Consider the following 18,960-nt stretch of genomic DNA (forward strand, 5'->3'; position numbering starts at 1 on the left):
GAGAGTTTACTCAATTTCAAGACTTCTCATGTAACCTACAACTAGAATGTACAATTACGTACTGGAGGGCTTTGGGGAGACAGAAAAAAAAGATTGGCAACAGATGTTAGCTTAGGTCCCAATCTTTAAAAAATCTTTTACAAAAGACTTATCATGTAGCTTCAGTGATGAAAGCTGAGTAGAATTGGTGGAGAGAATGGCATAGATCAACAGAACAGAACAGAGAATCCAGAAAGAGATCCAAACAAATATGCCCTACTTATTTTTTAAGAATTTATTGAGGTAACACTGATATAACATAAAATTCACCATTTTAACCATTTCAAAGCATACAATTCATTGGCTTTTAGTACATTCACAATGTTGTATGACCATCATCACTATCTAATTCTAGAATATTTTCATCACCCCCAAAGAAACCTCCTACCATTAAGCAGACCCTCCCCATTCATCCCTTGCCCTAGCCCCTGACAAGCACCAATCTGCTTTCTGCTTCTATGGATTTACTCATTCTAAACACTTCATATAAATGGTTTCTTCAATTTTGTATAATGTTTTCAAGTTTCATCTATGTTGTAGCATATATCACTACTTCATTCCTTTTTATAGTTGAATAATATTCCATTGCATGACATACGACATTTTGTTTATTCATTCATCAGTTGATGACATTTTGGTTGTTTTCACTTTTTTGGCTACTATGAATAATGCTGCTACAAACATTTATGTACAGTTTTTTTTAAAACCTTCTTTGCAGTTTTCTTGGGTATATACCTCAGAGTGGAACCATCTTTTCATTTTCTTGATAGTGTCCTTTGATGTACAAAAGTTTTTAATTTGGATAAAGTCCAATTTATCTAAATTTTCTCTTGTTGCTCCTGCCTTTGGTGTTTTATCTAAGAATTCATTACAAATCCAAGATCATGAAGATTTACTCCTGTATTTTCTTCTAAGAGTTTTATAGCTTTAGCTTTTATACATAGGTCTTTGACCCATTTTGAGTTAATTTTTGTATATGGTGTGATGGAAGAATTCAACTGCATCTTTTGCATGTGGATATCCAGTTGTCTTAGCAGCATTTGTTGAAAAGACTCCTTTTTGCATTGGATGGTCTTAGCACTCTTATGGAAAGCCAACTGACCAATAGATACATGGGTTTATTTCTGGACTTTCAATTCTAATCTATTGATCTATAAGTATACTTGTACCTGTACCACACTGTTTTGCAGTAACAATGTAACTTTGCAGTAAGTTGTGAAATCGGCCAATGTGAGTCCTCCAACTTTATTGTTTTTAAGATTGTTTTGGGTATTTAGGGTCCCTCAAAATTCCATATGAATTCCAGAATGAACTTGCATTTTACGCAAAAAAGGCAGTTGTAATTTTGACAAGAATTAACTGAATCCTTAGATCAATTTGGGGTGTATTGCCTTCTTAATATTGTCTTCAAATTCATCAACATGGATGTCTTTCCATTTATTAATGTCTTCTTTAATTTCTTTCATTGATGTTTGTAGTTTTCAGTGGCAACATCTTTCACTTCCTTGGTTAAATTTATTCCTAAGTATTTTGTTCTTTGTACACTATTGTAAATGGAATTGATTTTTAAATTTCTTTTTCAGGTTGTTCATTATTGGTATATAGAAATACAACTGACATCTGTATATTTAACTTGTTTCTTCAAAATTTGCTGAATTCAATTATTAGCTCTAATAACTTTCCGTGAATTCTTTAGGGTTTCCTATACACAAGATCATGTCATCTGTGAATAGAGATAGGTTTACTTCTTCCTTTCCAATTTGGATGCCTTTTTTTCTTGCCTGATTGCCATGGCTAGACCTTCTGGTACAATGTTAAATAGAAATGGTGAAAGTGGACATTCTTGTCTTGTTCTTTATCTTAGTGAGGAAGGCTTTTAGTCTTTCACCATTAAGTATAAGGTTAACTGTGAGTCTTTCATAGATGCCCAGTATCAGGTTGAGGGCATTCTCTTTTATTCCTAGTTTGTTGAGTGTTTTTATAATGAAAGGGTGTTGTACTTGGTCAAATGATTTTCTGCATCGAGATGCACTTGTGGTTTTTTCCTCTTCATTCTACTCATATATTACACTGATTAATTTTTATATATTGAACCAATTGCATTCCTGGGATAAATCTCACTAGATCGTGATGTATAATCCTTTTAACAGGCTGCTGAATTTGGTTTGTTAGTATTTTTTTAGAATTCTGAATATTTTTTGAGGATATTCAAAAGGGATATTGGTCTATGTTTTTTCTCTTGTGATGACTTAGTCTAGGTTTGGTATCAGGATAATACTGGCCCCACAGAATGATTTCTAAACCAATCCTTCCTCCGCTATTTTGGGATGTTTGAGAAGGATTGGTCTTAATTCTTCTTAACATATTTTATAGAATTCACCAGTGAATGCAACTGGTCCTGTGCTCTTCTTTGTTGGGAGTTTTTTGATTATTAATTCATTCTCTTTACTTGCTATAGGTGTATTCAGGTTTTCTATTTCCTCTTTAGTCAGTTTTGGTAGTTTCTGTGTTTCTATGAATTTCTTTAGTTCATCTAGGTTATCTAATTTGTTGGCATAAAATGGTCTATAGAACTCTCTTACAACCCTTTTAGTTATGTAAGGTTGGTAGTAATGTCTTCACTTTTATTTGTGGTTATAGTAATTTGAGTTTTCTCTTTTTTTCTTGGTCATTCTAGGTAAAAGTTTGTCAATTTTGTTGGTCTTTTCAAAGAACCATTTTTTTTTTGATGAGGAATATTCACCCTGAGCTAATATCTTTTGCCAATTTTCCTCTTTTGTTTGAGGAAGGTTGTTGCTGAGCTACCATTGTGCCAATCTTCCTGTATTTTGTATGTGGGATGCTGCCAAGGCATGGTTTGATGAGCTGTGTGTAGATCCATGCCTCAGACTTGAAACTGCGAACCCCAGGCTCCTGAAGCAGAGTGTGCAGACTTAACGACTATGCCACTGGGCTGGCCCCCATCAAAGAACCAAATTTTGATGTCATTTGTTCTCTCTATTGTTTTTCCATTCTTTATTTCATTTATCTCCACTCTAATCCTTATTATTTCCTTTTGTCTGCTTGTTTGGGGTTTTGTTTGCTCTTTTTTTATTTCTAGTTCCTTAAGGTGGAGGATCAGGTTATGGATTTGAGACTTTTCTCATTTTTAATGTAGACAATTACAGCTATGAATTTCCCTCTGAGCACTGCTTTTGCTACATCCCATAAGTTTTAATATAATATATTTTTAAGTACCAGTTCTTATGCTATTAAGTCTAGCATCTAAAATATATAAAGAACTTTCAAGACTCAACAGTAAAAATCAAAGAATCCAATTAGAAAATGAACAAAAGACATGAACAAACATTTCCCAGAAGAGGATCTACAAATGGCAAACAAACTCAGAAAAAAGATGTTCAACTTCATAAGCCATTAGGGAAATACAAATTAAAGACACAATGAGATATCACTATATACATATTAGAATAAGTAAAATAAAATTTAGTGAAGACACCAATATACTACCAAGAATATGGAGAAACAAGATCTCGTACACATTGCTGGTGGGCATGTAAAATGATATAGCTCTTCTGAAAAAACAGTTTGGCAGTTTCTTTTAAAAAAATCAAAACTACCACATGACCCAGTAATTGCATTCCTGGGCAATTATCCTAGAGAAGTGAAGATTTGCGTTCATACAAAAATCTGTAGATGAATGTCCATAGCAGCTTTATTCATAATAGCCAAAAGCTGGAAACAACCCAGCTGTCCTTCAAGGGGTGAGGTGTTAAACAGACTGTGGTATATCCATACCATGGAATACCAATCAGCAATGAAGAAGAGAAAACTATTGACACATACAATGACCAGGATGAATCTCCATGGAATTATGGTGAGTGAAAACAGTCAATCCCACAAGATTAAATACTGCATGATTCCACTCATATAACATTCTTGAAATGACAAAATTATAGAGATGAAGAACAGATTAGTATTTGACAGGAATTAAGAAGGGAGGAGGGAAGGAAGGAAGAGTGTGTGCCTATAAAAGGGCAACAGGAGAGATCTTTGTGGTGATGGCAATGTTCTGTATCTTGACTGTATCAACATCAATATCCTGGTTGTGGTAAATTTGCACGATGTTGACACCTGTTAAATGGGTAATGGGTACACAGGGGAGAGCTCTCTGTATTATTTTTTTCAACTGCACATGAATCTATAACTGGGCTTTAAAAAGTTTAATTTAAAAAGTCTCCATAGCTAACAGCAGGCCTAAATTTAGTGACTATAATGCATTCATGTTTGATTCTCATCTCTGATGCTGACTTGTTTACATTTTGAATTGGGATGGCTTCTCCCATTTCAGCCAGAAAGATCCAAGATTATCCAACATTTCAAACCCAGGATATGAAGTTCAACAAGTCATTCACTGGAAAGTCATAAATATTTAGGGGGTGAAAAGTGTTTCTTCTCTTCCTGCAAAGGCAACTAATAAAAATAGTAATAAAAAATTCAAGTTGCATGCGGTTAGGCAAAGAGTCAGCCAAATGGGGAATTGAATAAATGTTACAACTGATACATAAGGATTAAATTATCGAGGTGCTGCTGGATTTTTCCCCAAGTTTAATATGCCTGATTTAAGGTTTTGAATTCTGGATGCAACATCCTTCTGGTAAAAAGAAGTCCAATGTTATTTATCCGATAATGTTTTATTTAGAGTTGTGGGTGAAATTCCTCTTGGGGATGGAGACATATTTATTTATTTTTATTAGTTACCAGTGGTATGTACAGAATTTGGATCAAGATGAGCACCCACATGGCAAAAAGAAACGGCAATCCTTGGCAATGGAACAACACTGTTTACGCAGTGACACACACAGCCCTGATGAGTTCACTCAGGTCCTTCAGTTTTCATGGGCACTTGTCTCAGGAGAGACGGCAACTTGAAAAGACACGTTCCTGGATCATGAAGCCCATTAATACACAGTGCTGTTTTGTCATCAAGGGATGTGGCACTTAAAAAAAATCTCACCACCAACATTTCCCACTGAGCTGGACTTCACTTTTCCTTTGCTATTTTATTCACTCCCAAAGCATACCACTGTCCTTTGCTTGCATTCAATCTTCAAATCTGTTACAAAATCAAATCCAACTAAAATTATGCTCCTAATTCTACAATCATTTTGAGGTTCCTTGTCAAAGGAGTTACCCTGAGATTATAAGCGAAGAAATTTATTATAAGCAAGTTTGACACCTCGTGTTTGCATTTTTCATGACGGTGCACCCTACGTAAAGTAATTTAGCCTGGAAACATTCCACTAATGATAAGGCCCAAGAATAAGACTGCAACTTGAAATCAATAAATACGATTTCTAACAAGTGCCTAACTTGCTTCATGATTTATTAAATTATTTGAGGGTGTAAAGGAGGAAATCACCTGGTTCTTCTAAACCCCAGTTTTCTGAATGTATAAATGGCAACTAAATATAGCACAGGACTTCGGGTAGGAAATTAAGATGCAGAGTTGCATCTGTGACTGCGGACTTACTGCAAAACCACAAAAACAATCATTAGAGCCAAGTTACCCAAGGGAACCATGAGCGACAATGGCACAGAGAAGATAGTGTTGATATCACTGAATCAGTATATCTGAGGGTAGAGTTCTTTTAATGAGGAAAAAGGAATACTATTTTTGATCCCGACAGTGTTTTTCAAATACTGATAGATTGTGTTGAATCTTGGCTCCAGGATTGCAAGGACAAGAGTCAACAGAAAATCAGTTCATTCACCTGTCCCAGTTGTCCTCCACTGGCCCAGCTTTCCCCAACACGGGTTCTTTGACAGCGAGAAAACCTCCTCAGGGGGCTTCCCAAGTGTTTCTCCTTTATCCATGATAACTTTAACGAGAAAGCTAGTGTTGTATCATTCTGGACCACTCTTAATATTAGGCTTTTTAAAAACTTCATTTTCTAGGGGCTGGCCCCGTGGCCGAGTGGTTAAGTTCGCGCGCTCCGCTGCAGGCGGCCCAGTGTTTCGTCGGTTCGAATCCTGGGCGCGGACATGGCACTGCTCGTCAGACCACGCTGAGGCAGCGTCCCACATGCCACAACTAGAGGAACCCACAACGAAGAATACACAACTATGTACCGGGGGGCTTTGGGGAGAAAAAGGAAAAAATAAAATCTTAAAAAAAAAAACAAAAAAACTTCATTTTCTACCCAAACAAATTTTCTTTAAATCTACTAGGAATTTTCTTTCCTTCCTTTCTCCCAAACCTCAAAGTATACCTCTCTCCAAAGCCTTCGTCCCTCAACTATACAACCTCCAAAAGAGAGAATTTTTTTAACATAACATAGTCAGACATCACACAATGGAAAAGGAATACAATACATTAAATTACCCTTATTTTTATTGGATAATAGATTTTTTTTTTAATTCTCATGTATGTGATTATTTTTCTATTACTGGCCATTTTTCATTTAGAAAATCTTGAAGGGGAGCATCAATCTACTTAATTGTGTTTGCAGAGAGAAGCAAACACAGCAATCCAGACATGAAAGAGCATTATAAACCCTATGGAATGGTGATGATGGCAGAACGTTTCCAAAATGACAAGAAAAAAAAAGTATGGCTTCCTTTGTTTACATAATGTATGAAGTTCATTAGTCAGTCAATACTACCAGGTACCACAAAGCAGCAACCATATGCGAAGTCTAGGCAAGGTCTTGGCTTTTAATAAAGTAGGATTAAAGTCAGCCTTGGAAATATGCTCGGGGTAACAAAATTAAAGAAGCCCCACCTATTTCTAGAATGCTAAGGAATGAGTTTGAACCTGGAGTCTCAAATTGCAAAGTCCCCCAGGACCTAGAGCGGCCTTCCCATAGCCTGATCTCAGTAATGGGAGGGTGTGGCTGGTAACATCCACTTCCAGTGTTGGCCGATCACAGAGAAGACTTTTAACATGCTCGGTGCTTGGCATTGAGGAGTGAACCCTCACTGTGCAAGACCCTCGGATCTGCCCAATAAATCTCTTGCACCGTGTACATTTGAGCCATGCAGTAAAAGGACTTGAGACAACGCAGATGGAAAGCTAAACATTTCATGCCTTCCTTTGTTTAAAATAAATCAATCACATCTGCAACACTTTCCTAAAAGCTGGAAGAGCTGAAGACTCTCCTCCCCTCACTTGTTTCTGCCTTCATGCTGTATCGGACTTACACTCCCTGCACCATCCATCAACCTGACTCGCCCACAAGGCCTCGCTCCTGCATGACCTTGAAGCGTAGAGTCAGCAGCACGAGACAGCCAGGAGGCAGGTGGGCACGCTGGACTCCTTCCTGTGGGCACACGGTCAACTTCACGACTCTGCACTTTTTAAATTCTTGAACTGCTCAGCAAAATGGAACACAGGACCCTGAGTAAAATTATGCACCGCAGCATAATGAATAATAAGCTCGAACCAGTGGATTTGAGAAATTTAACACACTGGAGTTCCTCAAAAGCATCATCCTTCTGGAATATATTTGCATAATAGCTCATCACCATACCTGAAGTGTCAAACCTTACCCCTGGCTATGTGTGTGAGAGCTTTCTCATCCATCAGCAAAACAGCGGGATGGGGCCACACTCATCATTTAGTTTCTCAGACATAACAGTGTTCAGACACAGAGCTGGAATCCCAGTTGAGGAAACCCAAGGCAGAGAAGGGAGGTGGAAGGATTGGCCTAAGACATAGGGCCTCTCAGACACAGAGCCAGGGAAGGCTCGAATGCCAGTGTGCCGCTCGACCCTGGAGGTACACTGGAGGATGCTGGGTACCTGCTCTGCATTCTAGACAACTTAGACCCACAGAATTATGGCAACAAAGGTCTGACCTTTGTGTTGTCACTCCCCAAAAGTAAAAGGTGTGGGGGAAGTACCCCTCTGATGACAGCCGTCACTTGCTTTTTTTTAGAAGTTTTTTGATTTCAAGTGACAGAAAACCCAACTGAAATGGCTGAAGCAAAATATGGAATTCATTAGCTCCCACAGCTGAGAGGCTGATTGGGCTCAGCTGGACTCAGGGGTTAAGGTGGTGCCATCTCCGTGTCCCTTGGCCCTGCATTCCTCTGTATTTGCTGCATTCTCAGGCCCTTCCTGCCTTGTGGGGAGACAAGAAGCCTGCCAACAGCATGAGGCTTGCATCCCACACCGCCGAGCCCAGTGGGAAAGAGAGGATTCGCCTTCACTGCAGGTCTCCCCTGCCTCAAAGTCCCAGAAATCACTGCGGCCAGGGGGGAACAAGAGAACCCTGGAACTCTGGGTTTCACACCTTGTCTATTGCCTTGGCCCTTCTGGCCACAGTCTCACTTGCTTGTCTGTTTCTTGCTTACCTGTGGCCTAAAGTCCGGGAAAATATTTTACGCAGAGCTAAGTTTTCTAGAGGGAAATGAAACACCAGGCAGGCACTGCACGGCCGTAAGTGTACAGCCCCGACGCGTGGCCCCCACCACCTGGCTGAGGTTTACGGTACAAACCCTTGAGTTCCTTTGGCTCCTGGGTCTGTCTTAGCACCTCCATTTCATTGCACATAACTAAGAACATTTCTTGCTGCTGTATCTCTTCTTCTATTACTTTTGGAAAGTTCCAGACTTGCTCCACACTCCTACTCTGGCTGTATCTGTGAGTCCGGGAGCCAGTGCCTACCCAGACGTGGCCCTGCCACAGCCAAGCCGTGTTAATCCCTAAACACAGCTCGTTTACCAATAGACAGACATGTGCAATCTCAAAGTGACTCCCAAGCATTTTACATTGCTCGAAACTCGACATTTATATACGCGTCCAGACAACTGTGAGTCCCTTCTGGGGAGGATCCTCAAAACCTACCATTAGCTCCTAGGAAAAGTGAGGGCATTTCTTGATCGTTTTCACAGATGTATGAAGTTATTTAACACTCTCGAACACTAAGGGCAACGATGGCCTCAAACAGGAATTTCTCAAATCACCCGCTTAGAAAGAAAATTGCATCTGAAATTAACTAGTTTGACTCCCTTTCTGGGCTTGAGATTTTATTCAGAACCACAGGCTTCTTGCCCTTGAAGGTCATCAAAACTGCCTCCTGCTCTAATTTCATGGCTACACACCTGGAAAGGACTAGAACCAGCACGCCCCACACCATTATTGGTGATGGTGGGTTCCCCAGTCTGAGTGGTGCCACAGTCACAGCTCTGGCCACACTGGACAGCAGGCCACCCCAAAGGGCTGCTCCTCACGCCTCCAGGGTGTGGAGCTGCTGAGCACCAGGCCGGGCCACAGACACAAGCAGGGCCTCCTGAGGGAGGTGGTCCCACTGAGAACCGCTGCGCCCTGCCTCGGGGACACAGGGAAGCACCAGGAAGACCCCTTCAGATAGGAAAAGACAAGCTCACCAGCAGATGCCTTTTCCAGACCTTGCAAAGTGGCCCCTCACCACGCTCTCACACAGCCTGAAGAGGGGGCTGCGTGCATTTGAGCTACGCGCCTTCTGTGGTCCACATATCACAAGTGTGAAGCTCAGTCTGATGATTTAAAGAACAATCTTGAGAGTCCTGTTGGTTCTGACTGCTCAAGGAACCACCGTCTGCTTCCGAGGAGCACTTCGAAGATGACAGGGACCACAGTGCACCTCAGCAGCACCTGGAGAGCTCCTGCCACTGGGAGGGTGCTGCACAGTGCTTCCCTCTGGGACGGAGAGAAGCCAGTCCTGCAATAAGGGACACTCAGTGAGTGGCCTCAGCCCTTCCCGCACAGTCCCCTCCAGACAGGCTCCAGTGAAAGCAAACACTCTTTCTAGTCACACGCAAACCTTTAACTGGCATTCACTGAATTTTTCCTTTCTCTCTCTCTTTTTTTTTTTTTGGTGTGGGAAGTCTTTGAGAGGCTTCAGGACATAATGGAAAGTGCTCGGGGCTGGAAGAAGACCAGACCCGGGTTAATGTCTTGGCTCAGCTACTGACTTGTTCTGTGACCTTGAGCAAGTTAGTTACCTTCCCTGAGTTTCTTTTTTCTGATCTGTGAAATGAGAAAAATGAAATTCTACTTCCAGAATGAATAAGGACTAGAATGAATATATTTGAGAAGGTGAGCAGGTGTTCAATAAATACAAAAAGATGAGGATCGCTATGGCTGCAGCTCCTGCTGCTGCTTCGCCCCTATGACCTTTATGATTATCATGAATAATAATACATCCAGCACCCAACACACTGTGGGACAGATCTGAGAGCTCCGACAGCCCTGAGACCTCTGACAAAGGAGCTTCAGGACTTTTAGCTCAACAGTAAAGATGTCCAGACAGTTTGTAAACATACCCAAATAAATTATGGGGTAGCTTAATTGCAAGTTGAAATATGTAAATCCCTCCCCTGAATAATTGCAAATTCTATTATAGTGCTGCATTTTCCTATTAACCCATAAGCCATATACACTTCCTGCTTTGTACTTAAGAAAAAAACTGCCTTTTGAGAAGCTCAATGTTTTGCACAAAGATCTCACAAACCATGTTTAAAGCAACTCAGTAGGTAGAGAATATTCAGCGAAATCCTCTCCATTCTGAAAAAAGTAAAAAAATAAAGTGTGAAGTTGAGAACTTCTGTCTTTGACTTAATCCAGTCAGTCATCCCCAGTTCCGTCTTGCTCATCATCATTAACAAATCATGGATGAAGACCCAGATGGTGACAGGCAATCCCATCTGCAGACAGCACAAGTGAGGGGGCTGGAGAGATGATGAATGACTGAATTCAACCTCTATGGACTGGAATGTTGAGTTAATGCCAATAGGCTGGAAGTTGATAGAGGAAATGTAAATTTCTGATTTTCAGTAAAACACACACATGAGATCGGGATGATGAAGATTTGGCTTGGCAATACTTGAGTGAAATAATCGAGAGATTTTAGATTTTAAGAGGCATAAATGAGAGCAGAACATCTGGCTCACAGGAAGTAACAGGTCCCTCTACTCCCAGCTGAGTAGATGACATCTGGAGCAGGCTAAAGAGGAGAGGGTTAGGGACAACCCAGTAAACATCTGGATGAGGCTGGCTAGGATGCCCAAGGTCTACATTATGTTACACAAAGAAAAGTTAGGGGTGTTTAGCCTGAAGAAGAAGGCAGTGAAGGGAAGGAGAGCTGCCTTCAAAATGGTAAAGGATGATCCAGCTATCCCACTACTGGGTATTTACCCAAAGAATATGAAATCAATAATTCAAAGAGATTTATGCACTCCTATGTTCATTGCAGCATTATTCAGAATAGCCAAGACAAGGAAGCAACCCAGTGCCCATCAATGGATGAATGCATAAAGAAGATGTGGTATATATATATAATGGAATACTACTCAGCCATAAAAAAGACAAAATCATGCCACATGCAACAATATGAAAAATGCAAAATAAGTCAGACAGAGAAAGACAAATACCATATGATTTCACTCACATGTGGAAGATAAACACATAGATAAAGAGAATAGATTAGTGGCTACAAGGGAGAAGGGAGTAGGGGGAAGGCAAAAGTGATAAAGGGGCATATACATATGGTGATGGAGAAAAACTAGACTATTGGCAGTGAACATGAGCAGTCTGTATAGAAACTGCAATACAATAATGTACACCTGAAATTTATACACTGTTATAAGCCAATATGACCTCAATAAAATTAAAAAATGGTGGGGCCAGCCCAGTGACACGGCAGTTAAGTTGGCACACTCCACTTTGGCGGCCCGGGGGTTGCCAGTTCAGATCCCGGGTACCAACCTATGCACTGCTTGTCAAGCCATGCTGTGACAAACATCCCACAAATAAAGTAGAGGAAGATGGGCACAGATGTTAGCTCAGGGCCAGTCTTCCTCAGCAAAAAGAGGAGGATTGGTGGCAGGTGTTAGCTCAGGGCTAATCTTCCTCAAAATAAATAAATAAATGGTAAAGGATGGAATGTGCAGGAGGCAGGAGCATGCTGGCTGCTCCAGGATCAGCAGGTGCATCCAGGTGACTGTGGTATCCAGGTGATACCACAAGGCGCAGACTCAGCACAGTGAGGAGCCCATAGTTGCAGCAGACAAAACTCACAGGGGCTGCCTTTTAGGCAGAAGGTCTGCTCCTCCACCTGGAGTAGGAAGAGGCCAGAGGTCTTCCTTCTATGGATAGCACAGAGGGAATTCTGTAACTCCAAGAGTCCATGCTAGCCTCACTTCTATATTACAAACCCAAGAGGGGGCTGGGAAACAACACGGTAAGATTCACCAGACGCCACTTAGACTAGTTGAACTATTTTGATCATATATTTTGTTATCTGATAAATCACCAAGAGTGGAGCTTTAGAGACCCTGTTTTTCCACCAAGGCGGCTGTGATGCTCAAAGAATAGAACCTGGGCTCTATGACTGGTTAGGCATCAAAATAAACACAGCCCCTGAAGGTGAAGACTAATATTTACGGGGCATCTCACAGCACGCTGGTTGTGGATCTGACGTTACGTGGTCCACACATGTGTCCTTTCACTGGTTAATACGATTGTGTTCTGCCATTTCAGAAAGAATTTCAGGTAAGTTGCAAGGATACATAAAATATGTTAAGACATAATTGAAGTACAAGTTGAATGAGAGAAGACAGAAACCGGGAAGGAGAACAAAATGGGGCCAGGAATAAGGATAGAAATGCTGTACATTCACCACAATGAGCCATATCTCTTCTGGTGTTTATGACTTCTGGGAGGCACACAGAGACAGTCATCCCATTTTACAGATATGTTAATGGACGCTCACAGACTGAATAATTTCCCAAAGTCAAACACCTAACCAAGTAGATGGGCTGGGATTTTAATGGAGGTCTGACTGACCACACAGCTCGCGCTTTCCGATGTACCATCACCACTTCAGGCAGAGCTGAGGATTAAGTTGGCTGATTATCTTCTCGCTGACAAGGGTGGGATCAAGGACACAGAATGCAGAGTTGACGTTTTTTGCAGACCAATCCTGTAGAGCGATTCCTATTTGTTAAAGCCTCGCATAGTGCCCTCACATGGATGCTTAATGCATATTTGTTGACAAGGAAAACGCCCAGAATGATTTAACATTGTAAAACCAATCTGGAGAGTACGATAGAAAGGTAACAACTATGAAAGCTACATTTGCCTTCCAGGTAGTTGTTACATGTGTTTCCTTATAGCTATAGTTTTTCACATTTTTTAAAGACTTTTGATATATCAAAACAAAATCACTGTCAATGGGACTTTTCACTTTTAGAGCTGAAGATACTTAACTTCTTTAGGACAAAGACATTTGCTGAAACAACCATGGACAGGAGTCAAATACTTTCTGGTTTAAACATTTGTTTCATGTTAATGACAAAGTTTGGCTATTTAGTGGTTGTTTATATGTAACGAGAAGGATGATAAATCATAGCAGAATTTGTTTCTAAAGCTTTTTAAAATGCTCTGACATAAGGGCATTTATAAACACAAGGCACTATTATTACAGTGCATCTGCTATCATCGCCTGGAATTTAAATGGAAGCACCAGGCAGAGCTCATCAAGATGTATTTTAAAGACCTTATTAGTCAAGAACACATCAGTTTAATGGAGAACATTCTAACAACGGCAAATGAAACCCAGATTGAGATTTCCTTTCCCTTTTACATAATATTGTTGGACTTAATTCATTTAAGAAATATTATAGAACAGCTACCATGTGCTTGGCCCCATAGGGACACAAAGATCAAAAAGAAATAAGTCCAGACTTTGAGGGAAATGCAGTCTATACGAATCCTGGGCAGAATTTACTGATGGCCACAGAGCAAAGGTATTTTCTAAAGACGACTGCGACAATACCTCATATCCTACAAGTCCTTCTTGAAGCTTACCACTCATCCATCAAGAGGTGGAACATAATTCCCCATCTTTTGAGTCTGGGTGGGTCTAGATGGGAAACAGAGAGGTGGAGGGAGAGATGAGCATGTGAAGGGCACAGCCCAAGGAAACGTTTGAAAAGAAAAATCCACAACATGTGCTGCATGAGAGTGTTGTGGGAGATGGGCTAGAAAATGAGATTAAGACTGAGGAGTGTCTATATCTGCGCTGTTCAAGATGGCAGCCTCTAGCTACATGTGGCCATTAAAATTTAAATTAATTAAAATTAAATGGAATTAAAAGTTCAGTTCCTCAGTCACACTAGCCCTGTTTCAAGTGCTCACTAGCCACATGTGGCTGTTGGCTACCATATTGGACAAGGCAGATATGGCGCATCTTCCTCAGCACAGAACTGTACTGGACAGTGCTGGCCTTTGTGGTATTTCTCCTTGTTCCTCAGGCAGCAATGGGCCACCACAGGCTTTTGAGACAGGACATAGCCTGGTGTTATGTGTGGGGAATCGACTAGAGAGTGGGTTAGGAGGGCAGAGGACACGTTTGTCGTCTGTTCCCCTGAGGAGCAGACCTGGGAACAGCAAGTCTGCGGATTTCAAGACAGCCCAGGCTGGGAAAGCAGCCGAGCCAGCGTTATCAGGTAGCTGGGGATTTACTTATCGGCTCCTCAGAGTATTAAAATGGTTTCATTACAGCACAGCGCTCGCTGGAGACTTGCAAAAACCAAGCCAGCTTTACAAGGCCTGAAATAAACACCAGGGGACTGGAAAGCGAGAGAGCAGGGGTGGAAAGGGAGAGGAGGCCCAGGGGAGGGGATGGTAAGTGCCTCTCCCCACACCCTCATGTCTGGGGTGGCTGACCTGGGCACCCACAGGGCAGAACGGGCTCACCAAAGCTCCAGAGGACAAGGTCTTTTAAAGTGCCAGACACCTAGTAAACAACTAAACAGAGTCGATCACGCTAATCCTCTGCTCCTTTGTATCAACTGAAAGGAGGTAATGAGAACAGCGGCAGAGACGCCCTAAAGGAAGCACGCTAGAAGTCATTAGTACCGGAAATAAAACCCAGCCGTTTAAGACAGATAGAATGAGCTTTCCAGAGCGTTGGCAGGCATCCAGATGAAATTTCCCGCCATTTTCTTCCCTGGTACCCACCACTCTTAACTGTCCTGAATTCCACCGCTGATCTTTTCAGCAGACAGGCCACAGGACTCTGTATTATGATGCTTAACACAAGATGACAAGAGACCTTCAGGTGACTGCGTTTTGTATCATGAACGTTTTCCCCAGCGGGAGTGAACATTTTCTCCAATGTGGCTCCCTCAGAGACACCTAGCAAAGGGTGGACGTTCTTATACACACCCACAGACCCCGACCCACAGTCCCCCTCCCACCATGGACAGGCCCACCAAGGGTCGATCCCTCCCACACAGAACAGATGCTAAATTGAGGAAAAGAATAGACCACAACAGAATCAATTCTTGGTGAGACTGAATAAAAAAACATAAATCCTGCTCTACAAGCCCTTACTTTTAAGTAACTCACATAAACCGACAATTCAGACCTAAATGTATCTTCCAGAACGGGTGGCATAATCTTGGAAGCAAGGAGGCTAAATAAGAACGCGCATAACTTGCTCTGCACAGGTGTTAGGATGCCTCCCAGTAATAGGACCTCCTCACAAACGTTTCTCCATTCCCCTTTCGACGGGGAAGCTGGAAACCCTCCCCAGCTCAACGGGGGGTGGGGGGGGGTGCATTTTGATCAAACCAACCCTCCCAGGCCAAAAAGACTGGTTCCTGACTTATCTGAGAACAGGAGACAAAGAGAACGTTTTGCATTGAAGATCAAGTTTTAAATAGCTTGTACTTTCCTTTCCTACATAGTTAAAAGCGGGAGAGGTTGCCACTGCTCTTATTTACAAGCGTTTCCAGAAGTGTGATTTCCAGAGCTCTAAAAACGTTCCCCAAATTGTTTTCTCCTAAAAAAGCTTAAAGGCAAGCCAGTTCTGGTAGTTTTCTTTTACTCTCTGGCTCTGTAAAGATGCACAATATCTCTTTAGACAAATGTAAAACAGGACTCTTGTTTATGAGAAAAATTCAGGATGACTTGACTTGTCCTGCAAAAATCCTGCCTCTCTTAGAATATGAGGAATCTGCCAGGAACGCGAGGGCCCCCCCCCCCAACCTCTCCTTGGTCTCCCAGCACCGGCTCGCCGTGGGGTGCTCTGGTCCGGTTAGTTTTCCCCAGCACACCCCTAAATGTGAGCTCGCGGGATGTCACGCACTTAGTCGTGGTAAACACCTGTCAGTATGGGTCAAGAGGGAACAGAGACCTCTCTGCCAAGCAGTCAGAGAGGAACCACCCAGCGCAGGCTCCCATGGAGCTTACGCCCCGCAAGGTCCTCTTCCAGGTGCTTTACCTAAGTTAACCCACCTTCTCCTCACGAGTCCGTGATGTGGGTCTTATTATTTTGCCCCCATTTTACAGAAGAGGAGAGACAAGCCTGAGGTGACCAGTGTGAAGCGGGAAAGGTGAGGTGTGAGCCCGGGCAGGCTGGCGGCCCAGGCTGTGCTTAACCACTATGCTTTCCTCCTGTCCTGGAAAGATGCGTTTTGGGTTCACGGAAACCGTCTAAGGGGAGAAAGAGAAGCCACAGATCTCCTAACTTAATGTTGACCTCTGTGAGCCACAAAGGGCACGCTGTTGTGTCAGAGTTGTGCAAAGTATAGACATATTATAGGAGGTGGATTAGGGTTTATACGGCACAGCAGAGGCATGGCTAGAAAATTGGGACCAAAGAGGTCTGAAACGGAGTCCCAGGACACAGAGCGATTCCTCTGCCCCAGCTGAAGACAGGCTGGCTCACCAGGCCGCCTCCTCCGCTGTTCTCAGGCCCTTCCCTCCACAGGTCATTAAGAGTTCTTGAAAATTACTTAGTGAACCATTCCTCCTCTCTCTTCACCTTCCCTTAAAAATAATTGCCCCCACTCCATCACTGTTTGCTTGAGGAAATATATGACCAGCCAGACCATGCACTTGAAGAAAAAGTGCATAAATCATCTTCTACGAGTTTAATGGTGCTGAGAAAAATTGGTGTTCTCTTTATGTTGAGCTGTGATGCGTGTACACGTGTACATGACACGCATATTTAGAACGCTCACAGAAGGGAACATGCGCCATCCAGGGGCGATCTCGGCATGTCTCGGCCCTTCAAACGACCTGACGATGGTTCCGTAAGCAACATTTCCCAGGGCAACTGCTAAAATTTGGCAATTATAGCTCATTTTCCATTCATAACTGGTGAAACCTGGAGAAGTGTCCCAATTGCAATTTTCGATCAGTTATGTTTTGTGCTAAGCCTGGAAGCCCCCGTGGGTGCCCACCCCACAGCAGGATGAAGCATGAAGCCTGGACCTTTCACAGAGGAAGGTTAAGGAGCATTGTGCAGCCCAAATCTTCATCAAGCAAGCCAGCATCAACTTTAGGTCTTACTTGTAGTTCTTCTCCCAGAATTTCACTGGCCTGACATACGAGGTGATGAAAATGACACTCCCGAGAAACGGGCTCAATGGAGTAGAAAAGATGGACGTGGCAAACGTCTGAAAGAAAAGCATGGCAGAATCTGAGAATTTTGAGTTAAGGTGAAAAATTTTTTTCATCGTTATATTTCTAAGTATCATTTTAGATTTGGAGTAGTTTGCATTAAAACTATTTTCTCACCAAAGAAAGAAAGATGCCCATACACTTCTCTCTCTACATACATATTTGGAAATATAAACCTTTCAGTAGTATCCTGCTAGGTCTCATTTCACCGTCACGAAAACCAAATGATTCTCATAAAAATCCCAGAAGTCTCAGTATAATTCATGGCAAAGATTTAATATCGAAGGTTTGAAAAGAACAGTTTCTTTTTACTAAGATATCAGTAGCCGAAAAAAAATACACTATGGATTCAAGTACTAAGTACATTTATAAATAATTAAAATTAAATTACACTTTTTAAAATAAATAAATAGCATCATTTGGGCACGCAGCATCTCTGTTTTTCAAAGAATCTTTTCCCACTACTCAAAAATATGTATTCTTTATCATATATTGAACACCAATGGCTCAATTCAAGTCATGTCTGGTTTATAAGCTAAAAATGAATATATATAAAGTCACAGCATTTTGTGGGCCAAGTCGCCCCTTTACACTCTGTAGGGGTTTCTCACTCACTGGCGTACCTCATTCTCACACAGCTTGGTTCGTCAGAAATGCAATTGTTCAATATTAAAATCAGGTAGGCTGTAATATTTGGCTTACACCCAACTGATCTCTGCAAATCTGAGGGAGGTGCCAGAAGGGCTGGTCCCTCCCCACTCTCGCTCCATCATTGGCGACCTCCTCCCAGCTGCCAATCACACACACATCACTGTGGCGCAGGGGCGACGGTGGGGCCTGTGGCTGGAATCGGAGAGGGAACTGAGGTGGCAGAGGTCAGCCGGGGGCCAGACTGCCCAGGTCTCACATGTGCACATTGTTCCTTGTCCCCAGGGGAAGACTCGGGGAGTTCCACTACAGGTCTGATCTGATCTTCCCACCTGGAAGGGGACATGTGCTACTTTCTCACCGCTGCACAAATGGAGGTCTTATTTCTTTAGCCTGTGTTCCAAAAGTTCTGGCAGAATGTGAAAAAAGAAATGTCTGGCATAGATAGGGAGACTGTGTGTCTCAATTCCAACTAGAACATGGAAGAAGGAACTCAGGTTCAAAGCGCATGCGCTTATTATCAGTGGCGGGGCTTAAGTTCCGTGATAGGGGAGGGCTGGCGATGAGACCTTCATAGCCCCACTTATATGAAAATACAGAAAAGGGAGTGACAGTACTTGTGCTGTCCACAGGCACTTCTCCATGCATTTATGCATTTTCACAGATTTAATCTCGGAGTTTTGCTTCAGGACTAACTGTGGCATTTCTTTCTCTTTTTTGCTATTTATTTCCAAACACCTTCAGGAGTGAAATGATACATCCTCCATCAGTAATCCATTCTGGTGGTGAATTGTTTGGGTATCAAAAAGATCTCTA

The 18,960-nt window shown here is 42.2% G+C and overlaps 1 protein-coding gene across 1 annotated transcript in view; it reads right to left on the bottom strand.

Annotated features, from left to right (window-relative positions):
• The window catches only part of PCNX2 (pecanex 2), a 281,084-nt gene that overhangs the window by 73,782 nt on the left and 188,342 nt on the right, over window positions 1-18,960 (bottom strand). Inside the window, exon 23 of the mRNA XM_046654236.1 lies at window positions 17,386-17,515. Within this exon, the coding sequence (XP_046510192.1) occupies window positions 17,386-17,515 (130 nt within the window). The remainder of the gene's footprint in view (window positions 1-17,385; window positions 17,516-18,960) is intronic.

The sequence above is a fragment of the Equus quagga genome, chromosome 2 (genome assembly GCF_021613505.1).
Source record: "Equus quagga isolate Etosha38 chromosome 2, UCLA_HA_Equagga_1.0, whole genome shotgun sequence".
Classification (NCBI taxonomy): Eukaryota; Metazoa; Chordata; class Mammalia; order Perissodactyla; family Equidae; genus Equus; species Equus quagga.